This window comes from Aythya fuligula, chromosome 3 (genome assembly GCF_009819795.1).
Source record: "Aythya fuligula isolate bAytFul2 chromosome 3, bAytFul2.pri, whole genome shotgun sequence".
In the NCBI taxonomy this organism is placed as follows: domain Eukaryota; kingdom Metazoa; phylum Chordata; class Aves; order Anseriformes; family Anatidae; genus Aythya; species Aythya fuligula.
Genome location: NC_045561.1, coordinates 69,968,545 through 69,984,360, shown reverse-complemented (window position 1 = coordinate 69,984,360; position 15,816 = coordinate 69,968,545). Strand labels below are relative to the sequence as shown.

The 15,816-nt window shown below is 37.8% G+C and overlaps 1 protein-coding gene across 1 annotated transcript in view; it reads left to right on the top strand.

The window, feature by feature from the left end:
- The window catches only part of PDSS2 (decaprenyl diphosphate synthase subunit 2), a 103,569-nt gene that overhangs the window by 63,746 nt on the left and 24,007 nt on the right, over positions 1-15,816 (top strand). Inside the window, exons 3-4 of the mRNA XM_032185262.1 lie at positions 1,018-1,216; positions 15,493-15,567. Of these exons, the coding sequence (XP_032041153.1) occupies positions 1,018-1,216; positions 15,493-15,567 (274 nt within the window). The remainder of the gene's footprint in view (positions 1-1,017; positions 1,217-15,492; positions 15,568-15,816) is intronic.

The window sequence follows — 15,816 nt, the reverse complement described above, 5'->3', positions numbered from 1 at the left end:
TTTGGAATAAGCACAGTGAGCACAGCATGCCCGTGCACTACTGGATTGCCACTCAACTCGAACTTTAAGGCCTTGCTCGTACGTGAGGCCTCCGGGACATGAAGGGATCTGCTGGGATCAGGGGAAACGTGAGTGTGCTGAAGGCTTCGTGAGAGCAGGGCCTGCAGGCATCGAGCAGGGCGCTGTGGTGCTCTGCTCCCTCGCTGTCCGCTCGGGTGCTCCATCAGGCCCTCACCCCTCCGGCCTGTGGGAGCAGAGCAGCGATGGCTGGGCCGCCCAGGGCGGTCCCTGTCTGGGGTACAGGGCTGAACTCACCCTTTTCCAAATGATTTGCAAAGCTACCCACATCAAATCAAATCTACCCTTGTGCTGGACGATCACCATTGTGTCTTCTGGCTGAAACAACTAGTGAAATGCCACTACCACACTGTTTTAAAATGCGCAGCTGTTTCTCCTCTGTCCCTGCACCCTCCCCCCTTGATATTATTGAACTGCAAGGTATCCTGTTATTAGTTTAGCTCTAATTTGAGCAGTCATTTACTGCAGCATTCTTATGGTGTTCTCATCAGCTTGCTGGTGAATCCCCTGCTGATACATCCTTTGTTTGTTCCCATCGGTGCTTTCTGCCTGGCATTTTCTTCGTGTCAGTGTCCCTCAAGCTTCTAAAAGACAAAACAAAAAGGAAAACACTGTGAGGACCATATTGATTGCTTAGCTTTATTTTGCCAAAGAATTCAAACAAAAGGCAGCTTTCTTCCAAAGGGAACCAGGGGTGCCAGCAGCTTACCTGGAAATGCTTAGTGGCATGACAATCTTCTTCCCAGTGCTTAACGCATCCAAATTGCAGCTTCTGGAAGTAAATAGAAGAGCTACACAATAATTCATAAATTATCCGCTTAGCATATAGCATGTCCTGTGCCTTTGTTTATTATTATTGTTATTATTATTATTTTTAACCTAAGAGTCTGTATTCTATTCGTAACTTCAAAAATAATTGTACGTTTTCTTTGCTTTCAGTCAAAGAAGTCTGGCAGAGATTACGGAGCTGATCCACACTGCCTTCCTGGTGCATCGTGGCATAGTAAATATCGGCGAGCTCAAGTCCTGCGATGGCCCGCTGAAGGATATGCAGTTTGGGAATAAAATGGCTGTTTTGAGTGGAGATTTTCTTCTAGCAAATGCTTGCACAAGTCTTGCTCAGTTGCAGAATACCAAGGTAAAAAAAATAAAATAACATCTTTTACTGCCAAAGCAAGTAACTATTAGTAAATCTTCCAAAACAGAGGTCCTTTAAACATCAGCTTAGTTATGGTGTGTATGTGTATATGGAGCATCCTTCAAAAATCAGCGTGACTGTGTTACAGCTGTAGATGGATTGATGGGATGCTGCTGTTGTGAACGTTGACCGCTGTCCTGGAGGATTACTGTGCCGGGGACTTCAGTGCATGTCCTGAAGCAGTGTAGCCATAGATAGTGCTGGCTGAGCGCTTAGCTGGGTGAATTTAAGCTACGTGCTGTGGCATCCTTACGACAGGTTGGAGTACAACCCCTCTGGCAGACTGCCAGCTGAAAACACATTTGGTTTATTTTGTTCTACCTTGTGTTTTGTGAAAGGCTTGGCTATATCGTAGAGAATTTCTGAGGGAAAAGGTGTCTTTTCTTTGTCTGTACATCACTCTGGTGACTTTTTACCTGTAATAAAATAATTTTGCTAGGCGTTTGGGCATCTGTGAGTGTGGGATTGCCCAATTAACACGGATGTACCAGCTTCCAAAGGGCAGCTGTAACCCAGCTGCTCTGCAAAACTTAACAGGCAACGTTTTCCATGATGAACAAAACGTGTTTGTGTATGATCTTAGAAAGTGAGACATCAAATTCTTCATTTGTGTTTGCCTGATTTGTTCTTAAAACCTGCCATAGTGGGGAGAGATTCCTGGGCATCCCAGTGCAGGCTAGTGTAGCACCAGCATACCTGTGTAGGGCTGGAGAGCTTTGTGCACCAAGAACAGTTCTTTGCAGGGGTGCCTTCACACATTTGGAAATTGATGGCCATATCTTAATGTAAAATAAACATTTATCATGTGCATTATTGTCAATAATCAACATAGTTTTTTAATCCTGAGCTTAATGAGTTTTTAGATTCTCCTGCTAAAGCCCCTCATGATGGTAGCTGAGTATTTCTATGCTGCTTTCTGTCATCAGTGTGACAGTTGCTCTCAAAAGTGGTGTCATTTTTTGTAGCACAGAGCTGAGATTCAGAAGAAATGGAAAATTAGGTGTCAATCTGCTGGAATATTTGGTTAAGACAGGAGAACTGGTAGTAGGTATTAAAAAAGAAAAAAAAAAAGTTTTAAGGAGTGCAAAATTTGAGTTGTGCCATAGTCAAAATGGGTTGTAATTGATTTTAATAATTATTGATCTGTATCCTTTTTTTTTTTTTGGTACATAATAAAGACTCTCAAGACAAGGCAAAGGATTTAACCCTACATATGTTTTGTTTTGTCTTGTCTCCACTGAAGAGAAAAGTTTGTATAAAATGTAGCACTTATTACTTTGCATTTAGTACATCATTAAGTATTGCAGCAGCAATGTATAATCCCTTTGCCAGGAAACAAGCCCACAGTGAAATGAAACACAAGTGCAAAGAAACATTTTTTTTTTTAAGCAATCGTTATACTGCATGTTGGGAAATTCTGCCAAAACATTTTAGCACTTTTTTTTCATTTTTCTGACATCTAAATACTTTCATAGCTTCTACATACGATAAGTGGGATGCCATTATGGGAACTGATTGACTTGGTGAATTATTCTTTTTCAGATGTCTAACCCTACTAGCAAAGTTAGAAAAATTGAAGTACAAGCTATAGAAATCTCTTGACAGGTGCAATGATTTAAACATACTGTATTTATTCTTTTGTAAATGATGAATTTTCAAATCTGGCATCTGTTTTTCAGCAGTGTGAAATAACTGTGACTTTTTTCCTTCATAATGTTTTGTTTTCTTTGATGTAAAAAAGTAAAAATCACAGTACTGCTTTTTTGCTGGCACTTATTTGGTAGCTCAACAAATCGGCTAATGAAATGAGCAGTGTTGCACTGTGCATGGTACTGACCACAGCAGACGATAACCTCTAGATAGGCATGCGTTGTATAGATTAGAATTTAAAGTTGCTTTTTTTTTTTTTTTTAACATTAACTGAAACCATTGCTAGCAAGATAATTTTATTGTGCTGCTAAACTCTTGTCTAAGCTTGTGTATGATGCATTTATCTCTGTGCTTCTCTCGGGGCTGACAATTAGATGTGAAATTCTGTAGTCGTAATGAAATGCAGAGCTATTTTATAATTGCCAAGGGTAAAATTAGCAAAGTCAATTATTTTCCCTTAGGCTTTTCCCTGTAGATATTAAAAGGCTGCAAGGTAATTGCCTTAGGTAACACTTTGATTTTTAAATAACATTAAATATAGGAATTGTTGTTGTTAATTCGTAGTAATTTTCCTCTTCTTGCTAGTGCTGTGGAGTATAACTGTAATGATGTTAGCAACATCCAAGGCTCAGGGTTTGTGTTGGTTTTTGTTGTTGTTGTTTAAATGATGCTCTTAGTTCTCATTCATGCGAAGCAAAAGAAATTTTTTGGGGGGGGAGGGTTGATTTTTTGGGAGGTTGGTTTTTTTTTTGGTTAGTTTGTTTTGAATGTGTGTGGCGTAAGGACTCAGGATTTCTTGAAATGTCAATGAGGAAGCCAGAAACAGGACAGCCTCCTGTGAGATGAATGCTGTTGTTGTGCTCTTGTTAAGTCACATGAAATTTGTTGTTTGAACACACATGATAATTTGGAAGAAAGCCTTCTCATTTTCTACTTTGTGAAATTATGAGACTTTAATTATGATTACAAAGTTGGTATTGACTGAGGCTTAAAACGAACTACTGAAGGGCAGATGCAGCTGTATACTGTATTTTTGTGAGTATGGCTAAGTTCTCCCGTTTAATTCAGATGATAAAATCTGTTTTAAATTAACAGTAATTCCTTCAGAAACTTTTACAACTGGAAAGTCTTACATTAATCAGTTCACATGTATCTCCAATTCTTTTGTACGTTTGTGTTAACTTCTCAATCACCTCAATCACCTTATTTAAACTTTCTCTTTTCTTCTCTACTTTGTATTTTTGATGTTGGCTTTTCTTGGCCTGCTAATTACGATGGTAAATTACATTATTACTTGAAGATAAGACGGATATAACCTGATTTCAAAGCTTCATCCTGTAGTAGATAGGATGTTGCTAATACATGGATTTTAGGACAGAACTGAGCCCAATGAGGACCTGAGTTGGAGCCAAGGATGTGGGGTTGAAACTGCTAGCAAGATTTTGTTGCACGAAGGTGCTTCTTGGACTCTGATAGCAAGAAGTATTAGTTCTGTCTCTGATTTCTGCTTATGTTATCTTCACTTCTTGTAACAATTTTATGGCGTTCAAATGTGAATGCAGCAAAAGTAGCAAGCATTAATTTGTCATTTTCGTCATCTGTCAACCAGATATGTGATATGGACATTTTAACACAAGTGATGTGTGATTACTGACCAGGATATTATCAAATAATGTGCTTTTTCAGTGTATATTACAGATGAGTTGGAAGAAACTTGTTGCAGTGTTAAAGCTGGAGCTTCCTAGACCATCTGTATCATTGGTTTCATCTGTATCATACGAAACTAAAGAGTATTAACGGTGTAATTGTGACCAGTTTTGGTGCTCCTACTGTCTGAAGGCAATGGTACATAAAACTTGAGAAGGATAAAATGATGCATTTTAGTGCCATGTGTTGACCACAGACCCTGTTAAATGCATTGCTTGCTTTCAACTCCATAAACCGATAGCGAGGTGTGTCTCTTAGTAGTAAAAATAAAATACAATGAAATTAAAAACAATTTATCCAAAAGAGAAAGTAAACCCCAAAGAGGAGTTGGGTAAAAACAAGCCTATCTCAAAACACATCGGAATACTGCCAGTAGTGTTCTCCGTAGTTCCTCCTGAAATTTTTGGAATGCTGCTCTTCTTCCTGCCATAATTCAATGAGCTCTTGTTGGAATGATTGAACTGCACTGAGGCACTTCGAGTCTGCAGCCTGAAAGCTTGGAATTGAATTCAAGAATCTTGTCTGTCAGTGCAGAGCTCCGCCAGAAGACCGCATTATAAAGCATTGTTTTATTAAGCATTATTTGTTTATAAATAAACAGTAGCACAGATGTAGTACTTATAGAGTGGATGCATTTCCTTATGTTAAGTTTTTGTGTTCCTAAAGGCATAAATGTGTTGTTTACAAAATAGGCCTCGTGTTAGCATAAATGTTAGCAAGTTATTCATGGAAATCTTCCTATTGCAGCAGTCTGAACGTACTCTTTGCCTCAGAAGAGATCTGCTTGTCTTGAACTGTGGCTTCTGCTTATGTAGCATCAGTTGTGGTCCTGTGGAGTTATTCCCAGAGCAATGAAAGTTTCAACGTTTCATTCTTCATTAATTTCTCTACTGGAAAGTGTTGTCCGTAAATTTTTGCTGAGTATGTTTATGTGATATTTTAAAATAATAAAACCCACAAATATCCATAATCTGAATTTCCCTTCTGAAATTCAGCAGCTGTATTGATCAGAGCAGAATGGAGAAAATCGAGGAGAAGGGGTGAGAACCAAAAGTAGTGCATTTGCCCCCAGTTAGCGTTAATACAGAAGACTGAAGTTTGTGATAAGAAGTCACTTATATATATTTTTAACTTTTCTTGTCTGCTCCCTTTATCTACTTCCTTTTTCTTCCCAATACAACATGCCACTGGAGATGGGTACCTTCAGAATTACCAGCTCACAAAGCAGCTAGGTGACACCAAAGCATGGATTTGGTAAGAAATGGAGATCAGATTGCATTAAGAGACCCAGGTTGTAAAGTCTGATAAAAAAGATGAGTTCTTGAGAGGAAGAAAAAGGAAAACAAGCTTCAAAATTTGAGAATAGGGTAAAGAGCTTTCCTGAAGTAAGGTATTGTGTCTGTCTTATTGTACCTTCTTCTGAGGCACTGTTTGATGGCAACATACTTGGTTCGATAGGGAGTAAGCCAGCTTCTCTATTACTGAGTGTTTTTATTCAATGTAGTATTTTGGAGATCCAAAGAGGCTTGTCTCAAAGGCAGACACTACAGAAAATTACAGATTTACAACCCTAAGAAAGCAGTTCTGTGTCTTAGAATATCTCAATATTAGCATCCAGCTTAGCATGCGTTTCATTGGAGAATGCAAAGACGTTTTCAGTACCAAGAAATGCATTGTTATGATAAGTCAACTACAAAACTGTTAGTTGCCTTAACATTCGTAGAGTGCACCAAAATCTACCAATTTTCCTCCATTTCTGAGAGGCAAATTTGGAGTTTAAGTTGAAGTAAAACAAAAATAGATTGTCATACAAACTTTGTGTCCATCCACTGGGCATATATTCTTTCTTTCTGCCCAATATACCCGAAGACTAGTTTTTTAATAATATTTCCATAGGAAAGTTTTGTTGACAGTGGTGTGAAGTTCTTTTGGTAGTGAAAAGGCACTCTTTATAGTAGCTGATGAAAGTATTTCAGCACTTATGGAAAAAAAAAAAGTATGTTAACAGACAAAAGATCAATATTGATTAGAATTGGTACTCGGTAGTCTACTTTATCCCATGCTACTGCCTCAAAACTTTTGTCTAGGATTTCTACTATCATTAGATGTAACAGCTCTCGTGATGATGATGATAAAATTGTAGAGTGATGCTAGTGAATCTCCTAATTAGTTCTTTGTGCAGTCCCCGTGGCCCCGTTGTGTGCCCGTTTCAGTGAAACAGTTCCTTAGCAAGTGCATCATTTGCCTTTGTTTTCAAGAAGTAAATTTATAGCTCCTAAAATAACCTGTGAGCAAATGAAGCATACCATTTTCTGAATCTTTTACATTCCTTTTTGTTTCATTTTTGCTATCTGGAGCTGGTAATATAACTAAATACTTGTAGAATTTCATTACCTTAATGGCTGTATTTATATGTTTGAAAAGTAATCTTTTGGAGAAGTTAGAGGATTACGTGACACAGCTTATTAATTTATTAATTTTTAGAATTTCATTTAAATGAGAATTAATCTGTAATTGCAGTAATAGGTTAGAAACCGTCTCCTTTTTAATGATCTGTAAAAGAGTTCTGTTGTGTTGCAGCGAACGCTGGCTTGGGGATTACAACTGCATGGCTTGGTTTTGGTTCCTAATCAGTGCATTCCACACACCGGTCTGTTTTTTTTTTTAATTTTTATTTTTTTTTTTAACCTTAGTAATGTTTTGCACCTGAACTGATTTTTAAAGCTAATATATATGTTAAACTTTCCCGGAGCTAGATTCCGTTGGAGTTAGTATTGGTCCAATAAAATACACCTGAATTGAAAGTTTATTTTTCTGTAGTTTTTGGCCACAGCACTGCTGGAAAACGTTATGTTTGGACTTCAGTCTGTTTTCTGTCCTCCCACTTCTGCGTGAAAATGTATATTTAAAAAAAGAGAGAGAGAGAGATTTCTACTGCTTTCCTTATTGTCAGGTATGACTTATAACCAGTGTCTTGCAGCAGAATGACCGCCGTATGGCTGAGATTGAGACCAGTATCAAAGTACGTAGTCAGTAGATACCACTGTGAATCATCAAGTCTAAGATTGAAGCTCTTTCCTAAAAATACACTGCAAGGGTTCCCTCCTCCCAGGTGCAGAATCTGGCACTTGCTCTTGTTAAACTTCATGTGGTTGGTGATTGCCCAGCCTTCTAGTTTGTCAAAATCTCTCTGCAAGGCCTCTCTGCCCTCAAGGGATTCAACAGCTCCCCCTAATTTAGTATCATCTGCAAACTTACTTAGTATGCATTCAAGTCTTGTATCCAAATCGTTTATAAAAATGTAGAAGAGAACTGGCACCAAAATAGTATTATCACTGTTCAGGTTTCTCAAAGCATGGGTGTTCACTACAGCTCTTTTTTTTCCTCAGCAATGAATGATCATTGTGGGGGAGTTCATTGCTAAAAAGCTTCAGCTCTTGTACAAATAAAGAAATGAAAGTAGATTTTCATAACATTGCGGAAGGTGGTATCCTCAGTGAGTGATATTTGCATACCAACTTCATTCGTTTTGTACCTCCAGCAGAGGAAGATCACAACTTCTGTTTTCTTGGCTTTATTTAAAGACTGTTTCTTAAACATAATAGGAGAGTACGTGGTAGGATACAAAGCAATCAAATCTGTTTGTAGTGAAAACTGTCTTGCCAATCTTACCTCAAATGGCCTTTTTTGAGTGAGGACTTAATACTTACTGACACTCGTCCTTGGTTGGATGGGATCTTAGGACATCTTTGGTTCTAGCGGTGAACTTTCATGGTTTTTTTTTGACAATATAGTTAGTAAATGCTTATGCAGAACTGAAACTGACAGTATGTAGTAGTCTTTCCACCTGAAGTGCAACTTCTGTAAATAATACGCTCTTAGGAAGTGAAAATATTTTTTTGTGATGATTCAGTTGCAGTTAAAAACTGTTTGCCATGCAGATAATAATCTAAAATTTGGATGCCCTTTCTTAGTCTCCCAAGAACTTAGCTACCCATAGAAGAAAAATATCTTCCTGTGGCATACACTAAAATTAACCCTTCCCTAAGAGAGTATTTGGCATCTGCTTTGTAGAGTTGATTTTCTGTTTTTAAAGAGAAAAGTCTTACTGTTACCATTGTTGTATGTATGCAAGTGCCACTGTGGTCCTCCTCAGACAGCTGCTGCCACCACAGGGTGGTTGAGGTTGGAAGGGACCCTCTGGAGGTCATCCAGAACAAACCCCCTGTTCAGGCAGAGTTACCTAGAGCATGCTGCCCAGAACCACGTCCAGGTGGGTTTTGGATGTCTCCAGATGGAGACTTCACAGCCCCTTTGGGCAACCTCTTCCAGCGTTTGACTGCCCTCACAGTAAAATGTTTCCACGTGTCCAGATGGAATTTCACGTGTTTTAGGTTGTGCCCATTGCCTCATCCTGTCAGTGGGCACTGCTGAGAAGAATTTGGCTCCCTCTTCGTGGTTCCCTTCCAGCAGGTGTTTTTATACAGCGTACTACTAGGAAAGATTAAAATGTGTGTCCTTTAAGTGGTGTGATAGCTTATGTATCCTCCCCTCTTTTTGCACTGCAATAAAATTAGTCTAAAACAAATTTTCCTAGGGTCAAATTTTCAGTTATAGTGTCTTTACATCTGTAGTGGCTTCATTGCAATAACGTAGTAATGTACATAACATGATTGCAATTTTGTAGATGAATTGTATTTTTACATGAAATGCCCCTGTTGGCTAGCAATATGGATTGACTGGGACTGCTGGTTAATAATAGCATTTTGAAATTCAGCACCATTTCATTTTGGGTCTAGATTGCTGCTCCTGCTACATCAGAACAGGCTGTTGATTTGCTAGTTTAACAAACATCTGCAGCTTGCTTTAGTTGATCCCATCTGTCAGATGCTAAACGATATTACTTCTGATTCACGTTTATTCAGACACAGTCTATGCAAAATAGTTGATGCCACTTGCAGCTAATCATTTCTGTCAACTCAAAGCCGATCGGATTTTTTTTTTTTCTTTACTCAGTTTAATCCACAATTCATTTGTGAACACAGCCCAGTTTAATGGTTGTCTGCACCAGCATGACTGGAAAGCATTTTACAGCCATGCTCTCTTGCATCATTTATTGATGAGGAGGGTTTTATAGCTACAGCGCCCTGTAGTCACAGTACCTTCTTTGTTCACTGTTTCATACGTAAGACATGCAATGAAATAGTTACCCCCTCCAAAAAGGTCAAGTTGAAGAAATCACACGCTCTCTAACATGCATCACTCATCAATAGCTGGCTGAGTGTTTCAGTGCAAAGACCTGCTGCGTTGGATTTGCAAAGATATTAATATACTGTCTAAGAAACCATGTGGAGGTAGGGAAGGGATAACAATATTTCTTCTGTTGGATTTGTTATCATTAAGGAAAATGACTGAATTACGCACTAAAAGTCTTTGTAGTAGTGTGAACCTCTTCCAAGGACTCTAAATCCTTGAGAAAGGCTAGCCTTAAGCCAGTGCATATAAAAATACTAACACTGTTCAAATTGATATTCAAAATCATCAAATTAATGATTTTTTTTTGGTTGGTTGGTTGGTTTGCTGTTTTTTTGTTATGGCCAGGGAAGTACCTTTTTATCAAGTTGTGGGCTCGGGGAATGTTTACGTTGTTTACATTACTTGTGTTTGGCTGCCTTCATCATTTCATAGAGTGAAAAAAACTACAAATTTGTTTTCCAAGAGCATTTAAAGCTTGCTAGAAAGTAAATCACCATGAGGAGTTCTGTTCTTTGCATTAACTAAGAGAGGGACAGATTTAGAAAACAAAAATCGCTCCCCCCCCAAAAAAAAAAAAAAAAAAAGCAAATAACAAAAAACAAAAACAAACAAAAACCACACAAAAACACCTCAGGATTGTTTTAAATATTAAATCCAATAGACTACAGTAACATAAAATAAAGATTCTGCTAGCTGGCACACTTATTTATGTGTATGACTAACAATATTTCAGGAGATTACCAGGAAAGAAAATTAAATTCCAGTATTCTTGGCATTCCTTAGTTTTTGTTCTCTTTTATAGATACTATTAAACAATCAAAATCCAATTTCAGCTGTTTACTGAGTTTCATTTGTAGCTTCTTAGAGTTACAATGTGTCTATGACAAGTTCAGGATTTGATTTTAAGAACTTTTAATTGAATTTTTCTGTGTGGAATATTTCTAAAAACTAACAGTTTGGAGAGGAAAAAACACTGTCAAATGTAAGGTGAAGGAACTTTTATGTTTATATTTAAAGTTTCTTAACTATCTAATTTTCTTATTTACTAGTATGGTGAAATCTTGCTACGTTTTCAGGTCTGTGCACCAGCAGCAAGAGATAGGGTATGTCACAGCAGATGTCTGAGGCAAGAAATCATTTCAAGATCAGCAGTGCAGAGACAGACTAAGAAAGAAGAGAATTACTTGTGGCTCATCTTGAAAGGAATTTAGCAAAGCCAAGGAAGTTTGTTAAATAGAAAGCAGGAATAATGAGGAGCAAAGACACATCTATTGTTGTGCTCTTCCTATTGCGTTTCCTGTCTCCCCACAAAAGCTTAATCCTTTCCCTGACATTCCCCTTGAAAATATCCACTTGAGTCTCAAGAGACACCATACTACTTCTCCTAAGTAGAGTGGTCTGTGTAATCGATTCCAGTTCAGCTGCTGAATTTTAAAAAGAATAAAAACAAAAACAAAGCACACATTGAATGGAACTCTAATTCATTTTCTAAACTAGAATGAAAAATATATTTTCAGTGTTATGTTGCAGTGAACTTAAAAATAATTGTAATTAAAAAATTTCGAAGAGAACTGCCTGAATTTCTCAGTGATGCCTTTCCTACATCCAGTGTGTTCAGAACTCCAGTGAAGGATGATTGTGGCCCAGGATGCCTTTTTTTTTTTTTTTTTATTATGCTTGAAGGATTTTGAGTCTCATCTTCTAACTTCTGAAGAAAGTGTTCTTGTCCTACCAAAATGTCTTATATTCTTTGATTTCCCTGCAGTCATACTAGTTTTTTTAATTTCACTTGAATTACAATACATGGCTGTTTTTTATAGACGGAGCTGGATTTCCCTGGTTGGTAAACTGCAAGCAAGAGCCAGGCTGCTTCACATGTGGCAATGAATGCTTTGCGTTTTTCTAGGCTATTTTGTATACAGAATAATTTGAGAATTGTGAATCCTGAACTACTTTATAGGTTTGAACTTGAGTGACCAATCTAAAAGGTTTATTCTTAGTTCAGGAAAGGGAGGGAGAAAATTCAATGTGTAGCTGTTCGACTGTCCCAAGTATTTTTCTGAACCACTAAGAAAATAACAACCACTTTATATTTTTTCAATTAACATTTCAAAATTCCGAGATTGAGAAACTGGACTCAAGGTAGGTTTAAAGAACTTTGAAAGGCTACAGCTGCCCATTTTTGATAAATCACCATGCCAGAAAAGGGCAAAATAAGTTTTACTGAACCTATGCTCATCAAACCTGCAGAGCTCTTCTGTCATGGAAACATAGTGCAGATTTTGAGCCTATTTCGTATTTGCATCAGCCAAAGAGGTTAAAACATGAGCTCTACCTTGCTGTGTAATCAGGCATCACTTGCTTGTGTCCAGAATTTACCTAATGTCATATACTTCATCTGTCTAGATAGTAGGGTATATATCAACTTTAGCAGTACGTCTCTTTTCCCTGGGAATTGGTGGCCTTCCCCCCTTTTGAAAACAAGGGAGATCACATCTCTGCAAAATGGGTTGAAGTAATACCCCCTTAGAAGAAAAAAGCCCTGACAGAAGATGTGTTTAAAGGGTGTGGAATGATCTGCATGGGCTTCGCCTTGCCGCCAGCAAGGCCCAGGCCAACCCCTGGGCTGCTCCTAGGCCTCCTGGCACTTCTGGTGCCAGGGGAAGATGCTGATGCAGAGTGGAAAACAAAAAAATAGAGTGGAAATCTGTTTTCTGTCAATACAAAGCTACTCCTGGTCGTCCCTAGTACCTAAAAGGGACCAAAATCAAAAATATGTAGAGGAGTGAAAAATTGTGGGGTGAGAGATTGAGTAGGCTGCCTCTGGTCTCCTGAGATCCTGCTGCTTTGAAGCACTAGCTTTGGCAGTTCCTTCTTCTCTTTCCCAGTCTTTGAACTTGTTCAGAATGGAGCTCAACCTTCAAATGAGATCAGAGGGAAAGCAGTTTGGAGCATGTAATTTTCATCTGTCTTTACTGATCTTCAAACTTGCTTCTCAGAAATGTCAGTGAGTGGAGCAGAGCACTGGTCAGACAAAGGCATGATGAGAAGAGAAATGTCCTGGACATGTCTGTTTTCTTCTCTTCCGTTGTCATGCTGCTTGGCTTTGGGAAAAATCAATTCCCCGTTGCTTGTTTTCCCTTACAGAAAACAGGAGGAAATAAATTTTACAGTGGATGTTGATTGCTTTCAAATTTTGTGATGAAAAGCGTTGCAGAAGAGCTAGTCAGTGTATCATTGACTGCATGGTTACTGCTGAAATGGTAATAATCTTTCTTCCTCTGTGTCAGTTTGGGACACAGAGGAAAAATACCTGGTTTCCTCATTTTTCATAGCTGTCCTCAGCACCCAGGACCCCAGGCCACTGATGTCATGTAGCAGATGCTAGATCAGATAATACATCAAATTAAGGGGTGATGAAGTACCAGAGCCTCATGCAAGCATCCCACAGTGCTCGTGAAACTGGAATTTCAGTCCTGTTAATGATCTGTATGGCCTTGCATTTACCTTAGAAAAATAATTTTGGAGAGAGAGAGAGAAAGAAAGATTTGGAAAGAAGAGAGGTAATGCTAATATTAAATTTACGCTAACATTTAGTGCTCAATACGTTGCTGAAGGCCTAATGGTGTTTATTATATGGATTCTTCAAAGTAGTGGATGTGTAATTCTCTGAAGATGTTTTATAAACTATGAGAGGAAAAGGTACAATTGTTCACAAATGTTTTCACTGAGATTGTTTTAAAGTCAGTTAAGATTGCCTTTGAGAGTAGGGTTGCACTAAAAAGAGAGAGGAGAGATGGAAAAAAGAAACCCCAAAACAGGGTCCTGCTCAGTCTAGAGTTTCAGGAGAGAGAGGAAAAGGTCTAGTTATCCAGAGCCAGATGCATTGTTAAAAGTTCATACTATCACTTTGACATTTAGAGTAGGACTCAGTGTCTTTGTAAATTCCTCTTCGTATTACCAGTGTAGGTCTCTGAGCTCAGACTGTTTCACAAACCATAACATTTTTTAGTGAGTGATTGATCTGTATTATGTGTCCTAGCCATCAGAAGAATCTTGGGATGTTGCTTGTATAAACTGTAATACAATCTGATCCTGGGCATTTAGTTACAGACTTTCATAGACCTATTGGCGATACTCAATCCTCCTGGATTTGGGAATAGGGCTTATCTGATACCTTTAAAAAAAAAAAAGAAAGAAAGAAAGGAAAAGAAAAAAACAACCCTAATTTTCTCTGTTACCCACTTAAATAACTCAACACATCTGGTAACACTGTAGGATCATTGTCCTTTCAGTTCCTCTGCAGATCATATTGCTACAATATTTCTTAGGTATCTAGTTTCCTAAAGGGCAATGTGATTTTTTTTAGGCTGTTTTTATAGGTCTTGCAAATTAACCCATATGCATTGCAAGAAAAAACATGACTTTTAATCAGCAGAATTTCTAAAGTTAGCGCTTGCTCTGTGTGTATGAATATGTATATGAACTAGTGTTCGAAAAAAAACACAACACAACACAGTCTTTCTGGTAGTACTCAAAACTAGCATACAAATGTGCTTTTATTATCAAATAAAGTCTGCCTAAATGTTAAAACATCTTTCTGTTAGGGGTTTTATCATTTGGCTTCTTGTTTTCAGTTACAAGAATGATAAAAATTGAAATTAAATCTTTTAATTCAATAAGAACTGGGCTGAATTTAGGAAACAAAAAGGGGAATCAGATATAGAATCATATGCATGGGAAATCAAGCATTCAAGAAATTAAAACTTTGCGAGCAACTACAGGGGTAGCCTTAAGGTGTGCTTATTTGAAATGCCTGCATTTAATTTTACAGTAAATCTGTGTATTTTGTTCCAATTAAGACAGTTCATGTGCATGACTCTAAATTGTACAGTAGTTCCAGGGAGACCAGGGAATGCTTGTTTTACATTCTGGATCAAGTTCAGATTTTTAGGCTTCACTTGAATAAAATAAAAAGTCTGAACCCTGAAGATAATACAGATTGATAAATCTGATTTAAACATTCCCGTGTTGCAGGCTTCCAGTGTATGTGGTACAGCTGAGCCTCGGGCCATGTACTAAATACATCCACAGAGCATTCCCAGGACACCCGAATACCAAATGATCACATTTGAAAGGTTACCTTTCTATGGATTCTGACTTTTCTGTATTAGCCATGAAGATTAGAATTTTAACAGCTCCCAATGAGAGGTATTGTGAAGTATTTGCTTGGCAGGGGAAAAAAACAAAACAAAAGAAAGCCCAGATGAGGTACTGTCTCTTATTCATGAGCTGGGATTTATTAGTTCTGTGAATGTCCTTGTGAGAATACACTCCATAGTTCACACGTAATATAAATTAAAATTTTGTTTTTAACCTTAAAAGTTTGATAGAAGAATTACTGTAGCAGAGGTTTTAGTAGGGGGACAGGATCACACTTGTGCAGAATATATCCTCATAAATCCTACAGTCCTTCATATCTAGCTTTCTGCAAGGCAAGTTGTGAACTATTTATCTCTCTGGAAATCTGGCAATAGCTTTGTTTAATAATTATCAAATTTACTAATAAAGATGTAAGTTGTCTTCTTCATTTCCTTTTACAGGTTGTGGAACTCATATCAAGTGCTATTGGTGACTTAGTTCAAGGTATATACTATGAAAACTCAAAATCATCTGAGGTAAGAATTTCAGTAGTTTTACATACCCAGCAAGTTTGGTTATATTAATGTGTGATTGTAGAAAATGTGGTGATTTTCTCATCCCTTTTAAGAGGAAGAGAATTAACTGTAGTCCTCGTGAGTTGTAGCAGTAATGCTATTATGACACCTGTGAACTCTGGACATTTCTAGAAATGCTCAAAGAGAGACTAGTTTGTTTCCATGAGAGCTTAATAAAATAGTGTCAGGTGTCGTTACCAGAAGCTGTAA